At 57.7% G+C, this 13113-nt stretch overlaps 1 protein-coding gene across 1 annotated transcript in view; it reads right to left on the bottom strand.

Moving 5' to 3' along the window:
* LOC116831712 (receptor-type tyrosine-protein phosphatase V-like) overlaps positions 1-13113 on the bottom strand; it is an 88763-nt gene that overhangs the window by 29981 nt on the left and 45669 nt on the right. The window contains exons 10-15 of the mRNA XM_075064713.1: positions 11000-11269; positions 9951-10223; positions 9266-9538; positions 8472-8741; positions 7058-7330; positions 4344-4616 (exon numbers count right to left, since the gene is read on the bottom strand). Coding sequence (XP_074920814.1) covers positions 4344-4616; positions 7058-7330; positions 8472-8741; positions 9266-9538; positions 9951-10223; positions 11000-11269 — 1632 coding nt within the window. The remainder of the gene's footprint in view (positions 1-4343; positions 4617-7057; positions 7331-8471; positions 8742-9265; positions 9539-9950; positions 10224-10999; positions 11270-13113) is intronic.

The raw sequence follows: 13113 nt of genomic DNA, 5'->3' as shown, positions 1-13113 counted from the left end.
TTGTCCCCAGGGAATAGATCCACCAAAGGGTCATCTCCCTGCCCCTCCCAGTGTCCACACACGGCCAACACCACATTCCCCCTGTCATAGGTAGTATGGTTTCATCATGTTCACATGGTACACCCGCCGGTGATGTGCCCGGTTTGACAGCTCCACCACATAGTTTACCTCATTCAGTTGCTTGATAACCTTGAAGGGCCCTTTCCCAGGCGGCCTGGAGTTTGTTTTTCCTCACAGGGATGAGAACCATCACCTGATCCCGGTGGCAAAGGCTCGGGCCCGGGCCGTGCGGTCATACCAGACCTTCTGCTTCCTCTGGGCTCGGGCCAGATTCTCCCTGGCCAGGCCCATGAGCTCGGCCAGTCTTTCCCGGAAGGTCAGGACATACTCCACCACTGACTCTCCCTCGGGAGTGGCCTTCCCCTCCCATTCATCTCTCTCATCAGGTCCAGGGGCCCCCTTACTCGCCTTCCATACAACAGTTCGAAAGGCGAAAACCCGGTAGACTCCTGGGTACCTCCCTGTACCTCCCTGTAACAGCAGGTGAGGTAAGTATTTGTCCCAATCCTGCGGGTGCTGGTTCATAAATGTTTTTAGCATCATCTTCAGCGTCCCGTTGAACCTTTCCACCAGCCCGTTGGACTGGGGTGATACGCTGAGGCCCAGTTGTGCTGCACCCCACATTTCTGCCATAAGGACCGGAGCAGGGTCGACATGAAGTTGGACCCCTGATCCGTTAAGACCTCCTTGGGGAACCCCACCCGGCTGAAAATCGTCAGCAGCGCATCTGCCACTGTATCTGCTTCGATAGAGGACAAGGCCACCGCCTCGGGGTAGCGAGTGGCAAAATCCACCACCACCAGGATGTATTTTTTCCCTGACCGGGTCATCTTGCTGAGAGGTCCCACTATGTCCATGGCCACCTTCTGGAAAGGTTCTTCTATGATGGGTAAAGGCCTCAAAGGCTGCTTTCCTCTTGTCCCGGGCCTTCCCCACCCTCTGGCAGGGATCACAGGATTGGCAGTACTGTCGGACCTGGGTAAAGACCCCAGGCCAGTAAAAGTTCTGTAGCAGCCTCTGCCTGGTGCGCCGGATTCCCTGGTGTCCTGCGAGAGGGATGTCATGGGCCAGGTACAGCAGCTTGTGGCGAAACTTCTGGGGAACCACCAGCTGCCTCCTGATCCCCATGACTCTACCTCCCTGGGGGAGCCCATTCTCGGTACAGGAACCCCTTCTCCCACAGGAACCTCTCCTTGCAACCTCTCCTCAGGGTCTGTTCCGCACTAAGGTCAGCCTGGTCCCTGGGCTTCCGCAAGGAGGGATCTTTCTGCAACTCCGCCTGGAACTCAGCAGCTGGGACAGGGATGGGACCAGCTCTCTCTTGCTGGCTGGGCCTGAGGTCGCAGCCTCTCTGAGCCCTGCCCCTGGCGCTCCCCGCCCCCCAGGTTAGGGTCCTGCACCTCGGGCCGAGTACCTTCCCCGTTGTCGGGGTGCAGTGCACTTTGCCGACTCTGACTACGAGTCACGACCAGGGCACTCTGAGTGCTACTAGGCCAGTCCTCAAGGTCCCCTCCCATTAACACGTCTGTGGGCAAGTATGGGTACCCCCACATCCTTGGGGCCCTCCTTGGCCCCCCACTTCAGATGCACTCTGCCACGGGCACCTTGAATGGGGTCCCGCCCACGCCCATCAGGTCAGGTAGGTGTCGGGCACCACCCGATCTGAGCCCACCACCTCGGGCCGGGCAAGCGTCACCTCTGCCCCGTGTCCCAGTACCCAGTGACCTCCTTCCCATCTACCTCCAGGGAAACAATGCACTCTTTCCGGAGGGGCAGCCCCGCGCCCACCCGGTAAACTAAGAACCCGAGGCTGGCGCTTCCCCCCCAGAGGAGCTGACCTGGGGACCTCCTCCCTCCTTCATAGGTGGTATGTTGCCAGCCCCCTTTCCCGGGAGGGTAGCCCATCTTCCGATTGGGTTTTTACCCAGTCCACCCTCTGCGGGTTGGGTCTGCTTGGTCTGTCCCTGAGCTTGGGGCACTGGGCCCGTATGTGGCCTCGTTGGCCACATTGATAGCAGCCCATGTCTCGTGGGTCCCCTGGAATGGGTCGGAGGGACCTGACACTGGATGTTCCCCTTTGGGGGGTTCTCCATAGGCCCCGCTGGGAGGTCCCATGATGACTCTCTCTCTGCGCTGAGGCAGGCCTGCTCCTTCGAGACTCCTCCCTGCCATCCCCTGCCCGACTGTCCACAAATTGGTCGGCAAGTTGGCCTGCGTGCTGCGGGTTCTCCGGCTTCTGGTCCTCAACCACAGCCTCAGGTCGGACGGGCACTGCTCATACAGGTGCTCCAGTATGAACAGGTCCAGCAAGTCCTCTTTAGTTTGGGCCCCAGCTGTCCACTTGCGGGCATACCCCTGGCGCCCGGTTGACCAGTTGTAGATATGTGATCTCACGGGTTTTTACGCTGACTCCGGAACCTTTTCCGGTACATCTCAGGAGTCAGCCCAAACTCGGAGCAGGGCCTGTTTGAACAGTTCGTAGTCCCCCGCCTCCGCCCTTCAGTCGGCTGTACACCTCCACGGCCGTGGAGTCCAGTAAGGGGGTGAGAAATGAGATCCTGTCTGCAGGGCCAACCCCTTGCAGCTCGCAGGCATTCTCAAAGGCCGTCAGGAAGGTATCTATGTCCTCCCCCTCCTTACGCCGGGGCAGCAAGCGCTTATCAAAGTTCGGTTGTAGGCTTGGGTCCCCCCTCACTCACCGCAGCCGGGGCCTCACGGCTCCTCAGCTGGGCCAGCTCCAGCTCGTGTTTACGCTGTTTCTCCTTCTCCTCCAGTCATGTTTACGCTGTTTCTCTTCTCCTCCAGCTCATGTTTACGCTGGTTCTCCTTCTCCTCCAGCTCATGTTTACGGCTACGCTGGTCTCCTCATGTTTACGCTGGTTCTCCTCATGTTTACGCTGGTTCACCTTCTCCTCCAGCTCTTGCCTCTTTTAACTCGAGCTCCTCCCGTCTCAACTCCTTTCCTCTTCCAGCCACGGCTGCTGCCACAGCTGTCGAGCGTCGCCGGGAGGATCCCCTGCTGGGGGGTGAGCTTCGCTGCCAGGATCCCCTGCCGGCCGGGGGGTCACGGTGCCTTCGGCATTCGCTGGGCTCCTCCCGCCCTTCCTCTAGGCTAGGAAGGGGGGGTCTCGGGAAGCCCTCATCCGCCGTCTGACCACTCCCCGGGGGGGACAGACACTGGTGACTGCGCTGCATCTGCCTGGCTGCTTCCCTCAGAGACAGGGTTCCGGTCTCCCTCCTCCAGCTGGGCAATCAGCTGGTCCTTCGTCAGTCTCCCTGTGCGCAGCCCCCTCTGCTTGCACAGCTCCAGCAGGTCACACTTGCGCCGCTTGGCGTACATCTTCCTGCTGGCCACTCACAGGTCGGGGTGCTCGCCGCTCCCCACGGTTTCCGGGGACCCCTAGTGCACCAGCCCTTCTTGAGGTCACCACCTCTCTGCCAGGGTCGAGCTGCAGACTCCTCCGCCCCTGGGACCGCTCGCTGCAATCCCCCGGGGGACCCTGTTACTGCAAAGTCCTTCTCACTGGGCACACACTCCAGGGTTAATCACCCTTCGTTTTACTGCTCCCCAGTCACTTTACTGCAGGAAGCGCCGTCCCGGGGTGCAGTATCTCCCGCCGCTGCCACCAAGTTGTCACGGAGGGGTCTGGCCCTGCACCCCTCTTCCTGGGACCCACAGTGACTTTTATCCAGCCAGTAAAACAGAAAGGTTTATTGGACAGCAGGAACACAGGTTACAGCAGAGCTTGCAGGCACAGTCCGGACCCCTCCACTGAGTCCTTCTGGGGTTCAGGGTGCTTGGATCCCAGCTAGGATCCCCTGAATTCCTCCCCATAGCCCAAACCCAAACTGTCCTGCCTCTCCTCCTCGGCCGAAAAAAACCCTTTGTCTTCCTTCTCCTCCGCCCAGCAGCTCCCCCTCCCCCCTGCCGGCTCACATTACAACCTGACTACCTGTCCCTCACCTACAGACATCCCCTGCTTTCCCGTTCCCCACACAGACAGTCCCTACTCCATCACAACTTATTCAGCCTGAATTCGCTGAGCAGATGCCCCCTGGTTCTAGGTTCACCTCTGGCTCCCACATAGCTGCGGAGCCAAAGCAGGTCACAGGATCCCGAGGGAACTGGGAACTCACTGATCAACGCCAGAGACCATCTCTGGGATTCACAGCTGGGAAGGGCGGACCAGTTCTGCTTGGCTCCCAGGGCTGTGAACTCACAGATGCTTTGCTGACAGCTGCTAAGGCTCAGATTGGTTCACTATGAAAATCCCGCTACTCACATGTCCAGTTGCTGATGTTCCCTGTGGACATCCCATAGGGCCCAGCCGTGGAAGCCAGCTCCAGCAAGTACTGGCTTCCTGGGGCCAGGTTCATGAAGGTGAAATTGTGGGTGTCGTTCCCAACAGAGACCCTTGCTGCCACGGCACCCGATCCCGCGTGGTACAGGGTCAGCGTGTAGCCGTCCCGGCCCCCTGCTGCGGCTCCCCAGGATGCGGTCAGCCTGTCGGAGTGCCCCTGATTCATCAGGGATATGTTAGGGGGTGGCAGAGGATCTGGGGAAACATCAGATCTTATATCACAAATGGGGCAGAGTGAATGGGATCCTCAGCATGACAGACAGTGCACTGCGTGGTATGTGCATCCTGAGGGTAAGGGGGGGCCTTGCTGTCACACACCCCTCCCCCCACTGACACACTTCCCCCCACTCCTTCGTCTGCACCTCATGCACTGCTGCTACTTTGCCATCTGCCCCTGTTATGACAGCCTGTGCTGTGACCCATGAACTTTTGACCACCAGCTGGCAAGAGGGTTACAGGAATCTCCTGATTCTGGTCTGTACATTCTGGTTCCCCAAAGACTGTCAGGGGAAGTTTGAAATGAAAGCCAGTATCACTCTGCTCACCACCATTATTGTGAAAGGTCGGCACAGATGCTATGTGAGGAGTTATGTATACATCGGAAATCTGCTCTGAAATGCTATATCAAGGGATTAGTCACCAGCAAATGAGGAAACCAGGTTGAGAAGTGTCTCTCTCTCTCTGTCGCAATGTGAATCAAGCACCCTAAGCTAACAGAGAGGACATCCATTTATATACAAAGACAACTGTTAAACGAAAAGCTGTGAAATTACCAGGAAAGGAGTACACAGGGAAAGCAAGCTAAGTGTGTGTGTGTGTGTGTGTGTGAGAGAGAGCAAAGACAATGAACGGGGTGGGAGGTGTCACGGAGTGTGGGGGAGTCAGGGCCCTGCACTCCTCCTCCCGGGACTCACAGTGACTCTCAGCCAGCCAGTAAAACGGAAGGTTTATTGGACAGTAGGAACTCAGTCTACAGCAGAGCTTGTAGGCACAACCAGGACCCCTCAATCAAGTCCTTCTGGGGGCACAGGAAGCTTAGTTCCCAGCTTGGCATTCCCTGCATTCCACCACCCAGCCCAAACTGAAACCAAAAACTCCTGCAGCAGCTCTCTTCCCCCTCCCCTCTCTTTGTTCAGTCTCCCAGGCAGGTGTGAATTCTCCCAGTCCCGCTCCTGGCTCAGGTTACAGCGCAGGTAGATTTCTTCTCATCGCGAATGTAACTCCCCTGCTCCGTCACAGGGGGTATTTCTAGAAGGCAAAGATAACACCCGGGCAACCTTCACTGAAGAACAGAAAGGACAGCGCTTTTCACTTCCCAAACACAGGTCTTGGGTAGTCCTGGCTGGAAAGGCGGGAGAGAACTTTGGGTGAGCTAAAACGTTGACAGACTGGAGGTTACCTTGGTAGTTAAGTTTAGTCTCTAGAAAGCGTGTTCTGATTTTCTTTGATATGCAGCCACTCATTTCCATCCTCATTCACTAGCCCTTGAACCTTTAGTCTCTGTACACACTACAGCTTAGCATGTGCGTGAGCAGGCAAGTATCCATGTGTGCACGTCTGCGTAAGTGGATGTGAGTGAGCATGTGCACATCCATGTGCGCATCCATCTGTGTGATCGGGCACATCAGTGCAGACATGTTCTGTCCATGTGCATGCACCTATGTGAGAGTGCATCTTTCTGTGTCCTTGGGCATGTGGATGTGTCTATCTGGTGCATGTCTGTGTGAGTGTGTATGTGTGTGTGCGCACCAGTGTGCGCACACTTCTCCCCATGGGAACAGGGCAGTGTGCAGGGGAGGGTAGCCCACCTCCCCTTAGCCCAGGGGTGGGAAAACTTTTTGGCCCAAAGGCCACATCTGGGTATGGAAATTGTATGGTGAGCCAGGAATGCTCACAAAGTTGGGGTTGGGGTGCAGGAGGGGGTGAAGGTTCTGGCAGGGGGTGCGTGCTTCGGGGGGGGAGCTGGGGATGAGGGATTTGGGGTGTAGGAGGGTGCTCCAGGCTGGGACCAAGGGGTTCGGAGGGCGGAAGGGGGATCAGGTCTGGGGGTTGGGGTGAGAAAGGGGCTCAGGGGTGCAGGCTCCAGGCAGCGATTACCTCAAGCAGCTCCTGGAAGCAGCAGCATGTCCCCATTCCCACTCCTACGCGGAGGTATGGCCAAGAGGCTCGGCGCGCTGCCTCATCCACAGGCGCCACCCCTGAAGCTCCCATTGGCTGCAGTTCCTGGCCAATGGGAGCTGCGGGGGGCGGCGCTTGGGGTGGGGGGAAGCACGTAGAGCCCCCTGGCTGCCCCTAAACGTAGGAGCCTGAGGAGGGACACGTTGCTGCTTCTGGGAGATACACAGAGACACAGCACATGCACGCAGAGCCACAGCACATGCACGCAGAGCGGTCCCAGACCCTGCTCCCTGGCTGGAGCTCGAGGGCTGGATTACATCGGCTCAAGGGCCAGATGTGGCCCGGGTCCCATAGTTTACCCACGCCTGCCTTAGCTACTGATGTCACGGGCTAGCATCTGAGCATCTGCCAGCACTCAGCAAGGTCCCAGATCCTGTTCTGCGCTTGCAGCGGCCTCCTGCTCCATTCACAAGCAGTGCCCCCTTGATGCATCCCCCCTTTACAACCCCAGCACTCACAGGTCCAGTCGCTGACGTTGTCTGCGGCCGCCCTGTAGGGCCCGGCAATGGAGACCACCTCCAGCGAGTGCCTGTATCCTGGGGCCAACTCTGTGAAGGTGAAATTGTGGGTGTCCTCCCCGGCAATGGCCCTGGCTGCCACCGCACCCGATCCTGCGTGGTACAGGGTCAGCACGTAGCCCTCGCGGCCCCCGGCGGCTGCTCCCCAGGACGCGCTCAGCCTGTCGGGGTGTCCTTGGTTTGCCACACTCACAGTCAGAGGGGCCACAGGGTCTGCAGGGGAAACCAAACATTTCAGGGTATGGTGCTGCAGCTGTGGACCGCCCAGCCCAGCCTCATAGTCAGGGCCTGCCGGGAGAGAGCTGGGCATGTCTGAGCTGGGCTGGGGCCCCTGATCTGCCCCAGCTGGCTCTGTTGGGGCTGGTGGGAAGATGCCGATGGCCTTGGCTCTGTCCCAGAACCGCCTCACCACCACAGGAGCTTCTGAGCCAGCCTCGACTGGGACTCCCCAATCTCCCCCTGCCCTGCCCCAGCCTTCCTGTTGGATTCCCCGGGCCCATGAGATCTGGCCACGTTCCCAGCAGAGACTGTTCGAGCTGGATGTAGTGGGAGGATGGGAGGACGGGAGTGAAGGGTGTTGCCGGGGGGAGGGGGAAATCCAGCTGGCTGGGAGCAGAACTGTCCCTGCCTTGGGGTGGGATGATCTGCAAGGACCTAAAGGGCTTGCCCATCCCCCACACAACTCCAGTCCCGATCCAAGGCATCCAGAGCTTCTGTGCCCTGCCCTGCCAGAATCCAGGGAGAAGGCGTAAGGAAAACACTGGTGTGAAAGCTACTGCTGGCCCCTCTTAATAGCTTACAAGTGGCCAGTGGGGCTGGGGCGCAGAAGCCTCACGGACACAGTAGTCTGAACTTTTGAACTCTCTTTTTCTTTCTGCCTCAAGGCAGAGAAAACTTGCTTCAAACCACTTTTTACTGAACAGATAACAGAGTGTGAGATTTGACAACTACCAATCAAGTGTTAACACGCAAGGGTCTTTGTCTGAATGTGTATAAAAGGTTTGTGAAATTTGTGTAAGACAGAGTCCTTTGTATTAAAGTACAAGGCTATCCTTTTTTCTGCAGAATAAAGCATTTTTCCTTATCCCTGTCAGGCTGTTAATTGACTCTCAGCTAGCAGACCCGATATTTCGGCAACACTGGCAACATATTTACTGCTCCCAATGGCCAATCCCTTCGTGGAGGTGCCCCCCAGTACCAGGCAGGATTGGGTGACTTCCCCCAGGTCCATGGGCAGATGGAGTGGAAGTGGCACGCGGGACTGGACGCCATGTGGGACACAACTCTGGGAGGAGATGGATCTCCCCAAGCCAAGGCTGTGACGGGGGCCCTGGCTGAAGGGTGAGGCACTCACGTGTCCAGTGGGTGAGGTTGGGGGTGCTAGAGTGGTAAGGCCCTGCCGTGGTGCTCACTCCCACGCTGTAGCGGGTGCCCGGGGTCAGGCTCTGGAAGGTGTGGTTCCTAGCGCTCCAGGGGAGCAAGGTGTGGCCAACGTGCCTGCCAGAGGAGACGTTGTACAGAACCACGGTGTAGCCCTCTCCTCTCCCCTCCGTCCCCGTCCAGGAGACCTGCAGGGCGGAGGCAGAGGGGCTGGCCAGGGTGAGGTTGGCAGGGGCCAGGGGGTCTGGAAAAGAAGGGGAGACACAGTCAGTCTCTGCTAGCAGAAGCAATCAGAGCTTCTGTCCCACCTGCCCGTCTCAGCAGGCAGCCTCCTCTCATCCAGCAGGTGGGGGTGCTACCAAGCACTGGTCTCCAGCTTGCATCTCCCGAGAGCAGCACGCAACACAGACACCAGGGACCAAGATGGCCACACGGCAGTTCCAAGGGGGGTGCTGGCCCGTGCAGCACAGAGGACAGCACCCCTGGGACCGGCAGCAGGGTAAGGGAGGAGGTGTGGGGGTCAGGGACTGGCCGCCAGGGATGGCAGGGTCAGAGTGGGGCCTGGCACCCGAAGGCCAAAGCAGGGATGCTGCAGTGGGACTGGGCAGAGTGGGGATGCGTTGGGGGCTGTTCCCCAGGGACGGCAGGGGAAGAGGGGTCCCTAGCAGGGTAGGATCAGAATGGGAGAGAGGGAGCCAGGCTCTGAGCAGGGCAGAGGGGGGCGTAGGGTCAGATCTGGGGAGTTGATCCTGGCCCCGTCATACTCACATGTCCATTGGGTGACGTTGACAGAGGAAGATTCGTAGGGACCTTTCACAGCAGTGACTTGTGCAGTGAATCTGCTGCCCGCTGCCAAGTGAGTCCAGGTGATGTTCTGAGCGTTGGGTCCCAGGGACTGAGCTGTCTCTATGCCCCAGGGCGCCAGGCTGTACAGAATAACCCGGTAGTGGTCCCTGCCCCCAGGGGGCTCATCCCAGGCAGCACGCAGCACCGAGGAGCTGCCAGAGTTGGTGAGGCTCACATTGGCTGGAGCAGCTGGAACTGCAGGGCAAAGGCAGAGAGGGAGGAGTCAGGGCAAGAGGCAGCCACAAGGGAAGAGAAAATCCCACCGCTTGTGTGCAGCCATCTCTGAGGAGGAGCCTGACACCCCTGCAACAGCCCACAGCAACAGCTCGGGACGTGATTAAGGATCCTGTGCAATTGAAAGGGCAGGGGGACAGAGGCAGACAGCAATTGTTCCCATAGAAATCTGGCCAGGAGATCAGCTTTTTATACATGATGCCAAAGCATGGCACCTGCGGCAGGACAACACCTCCAGCGCTGCACGGGGGCACCCTCCTCTCTAATGCCATCACCTCTCCAGTGCTCCTGGCTGTTCTCCCCTCTGAGCCAGACTGAGACCCTGCGAGCACACACCCCGGCGGGCCAGCACCAGAGCAGGCAGGGCGCTCACCTGTGCAGCCGGTGACATTCTGGGGGTCAGAGCTGTAGGGTCCAGCGAGAGCGGAGATTCCAACATGGTAGCAAGATCCCGGCGCCAGCCCTGCCAGGGAGACGTTGGTGCTGTCCTTCCCTACATTCACGCGTCTCCCGGCTGCCAGGGAGCCCTCCTCATACACGCTGACCAGGTAGCCGTCTCTCTGTCCAGCAGGCGCCTCCCAGTGCACCAGCAGAGCAGAGGTGCTGCCCCCGTTGATCATGGCTGGGGACAGCGGCATCAGAGGGGCTAGCAGGGAGAAAGAGTGTCATGGGGCCCGGGGGGGGCAAACGTGTCCTTACAGCAAGGGTAGGAAAGCCAGCGCCCCTGGCACTTCACAGTCAGACTAAGGCACGGTGGGTGCTCGAGATCTCAGCTTCTCACCCTGTTCCCATTCCATGTGGCTGCACGGTGACGGTGACAGCCTAGGGTAATAGCACGTGTCTGACGGGGGTGAGGGGCAGAGGGCCCCATTCTCTGACTCCTTCCTGGGCAGCAAGGGCCTGGGGTTAGGGCAGAACAGCACTCCTTCCCCAGCCAAGACCCCCTGTCTCCCGGGCCGGGCCCCTGCAGCCAGGTTCCTGCTAGTGCCATGCTCCCCCAGAGGAGCATTAAGAATCAGAGGGGTAAAGTCTGCTGAGCCCAGCCATAAAAGTAAAGGGGACGCGGGGGGCACTTCCCTGAGCCAAACCAGCCCACCAGCAGGAGTTTGGTTTGGATCAGAGGCCTGGCTGAGACCCCCAGGATTCTGCCCAGTGTTGATATGGATGAGCAGGTCAGTCTGGGGGGATGTGTACCCCAAAGCAGTGCCCTGTGGAAGCCCTGGTGTAGTGGCCGCCCTCTGGGCTGATGCAGCGGGGTCTGAACCAGGGACCCCTAGAGCTAAGAGCAGGAGCTGCTACAGCTTGAGCGAACGCTCTAGGGCCCAGGCCTGTAACAGACTCACACCCCGTGTGACTCAATGGAGAGGGGGGCCCTTTAACACAGCAGGCGGATACACCCACACCACCAGGCCCATGCTATACCTGTGTAGCCGATGGCTGTCTGCGATGAGGTGCGGTGGGGTCCGGCCTGCGAGACGATCTCCACCAGGTACCGTGTCCCGGGCACCAGGCCATCCAAGTCAACGTGAGTAGCTCCGTGCTGTATGGACGTGTTCCTGATGATGGACTGAGACTCATCCGCGTAGAGCTGCACCCAGTGATCTCCCGCCCCGCCCAACTCCATCCAGCCCACATGCAGCTCCCGGGGGCTTGGCCCGCGTGTCACACTCACATTGGCCAGTGACACAGGGTCTGGGGAGGGGAAACAAAGGCAGGAAGATGCGTTAGATGTGGGGAAAGAAGCAAAAGTGAAGCTCCGTTCATTGGCGGCAGCAATAGCAGGCTGTTAGCTAGCCGGGCAGTGTGTCACCCAAGCTGTTTGGGGCACAGTTCTGAGGTGCCCTGTGTACTTCCAGCACACACATGGGGCTGGCATTGCCACTGAGGGCAGATATTTCTCAGTCCAGCAACCCCGCAATGAGAGCAGCAGACAGACACAGCTGGCCCGGAAGCTGCCTCTCCTTCTCTTACATCTTCTCCACTCCCTCCATGCCTGTGGATGCTGGAACTGGCAGGCAGGCCCCTCAAAGCCATCCCAGACACTGAGGCTAATGCCAGGCCCCTAAATCCATATTAGGCACCCAACGATTTCCAACAGCGCTGAGCGAACTCCTCTTTACCCATCTGCTTTGGCCTAACAGTCTCTGTATCATAAACTCACAGACTTTAAGGCCAGAAGGGGCCATCGTGATCAGCTAATCTGATCTCCTGAACCTTGCAGGTCACAGAACCTCACCCACCCGCTCCTGCAATGGACCCCTAGCCTCTGGCTGAGTTAGTGACGTCCTCAAATCATGGTTTAAAGACTTTACAGAGAATCCACCACTGACACTAGTTTAAACCTGCAAGTGACCCGTGACCCGTGCTGCAGAGGAAGGCGAAAAATGCCCAGTGTCTCTGCCAATCTGAGCTGGGGGAAAATTCCTTCTCGACCCCAAATATGGAGACCAGTTAAACCCTGAGCACGTGGGCAAGACCCAGCAGCCAGACACCTGAGAAAGAGTTCTCTGTAGTAACTCAGAGCCCTCCCCATCTAGTGTCCCATCACCAGCCATTGGAGATATCTGCTATTAGTGGTCTTATTATTGCAAATGCTGGAAACAGAGACCAAGGGGATGTCTACACCACAGTCTGGAGGTGCAACCACAGCCTGTGCAGATGTACCCAACTAGCTTGGACACTGATAGCAGTGATGCCATGACAGTGCAGGCTACCTGCTCCAGAACATATCCAGTGCAAGAGAATGCTAAAGTGTATTGCACTGTTCAGCCATTACATGTAAAATGTAGTGTAAAATACCTTATTTAAAGCTTACCTCAGCAGGCAGAGCATTAAAACATCTTATAATGAACCTATCTGGTACAGAAGCAAGCTCTGTAGCCAGTCCATATCTGGTACAGAAGCATGACATGGTGTCAAGAGTAAACTAAGAGCAAAAAAAGAAGGAAAATAGCAACAAAGGTTGCAGGATACCATCAACATGCCACTCTTCAATGCTCCAGAGAACTGCAGCTTTCACAAACCTTCCCAATGGACAGACTGGAAGCAGTATTTTGCAAGATTTCAAAATTGCAAACAAACTGCATAAAGCAACTGGAGATATACAGGTATCTGCTTTAATTGCTTCTATGGGGAAACAGGCAGAGCATATCTTTAAATCCTTTGATGTTACTAAAGACAGTCACAAAGATGACTATTGTGAAAGTAGAATGAATTATCCTGTCTCTGTGCCTATCCATCCTTCTGTGGAGTGTTTCAGTCTGGGTGCCGTCTCCGTCCGGGGATCGGCCGACCAAGGGGTTCTTGTCCCCGCGGTCTGAGTGAGTGGAATCTGCACAATCACAGCCGCACTGCACTTTGGGTAAAACCATTGGTGTGAAAGCAAGGGCGACTGAGGCAGTAGCCTGTGGGCTCCTTTTGTGTGTTGCACCGGGCATCGCTCTGAGGAACCCGAATTTCCTTCTTGTGTGATTGGTGTGTGAAGTCCTCCTGTATGGGTAACCAGACGTCTAAGTCGGGACAGTTCCCTAAACGAA

The sequence above is a fragment of the Chelonoidis abingdonii genome, chromosome 4 (genome assembly GCF_003597395.2).
Source record: "Chelonoidis abingdonii isolate Lonesome George chromosome 4, CheloAbing_2.0, whole genome shotgun sequence".
NCBI classification, from domain to species: domain Eukaryota; kingdom Metazoa; phylum Chordata; order Testudines; family Testudinidae; genus Chelonoidis; species Chelonoidis abingdonii.
Note: the sequence above shows the minus strand (reverse complement) of the source record. Positions and strands in the feature narration are given on the sequence as shown.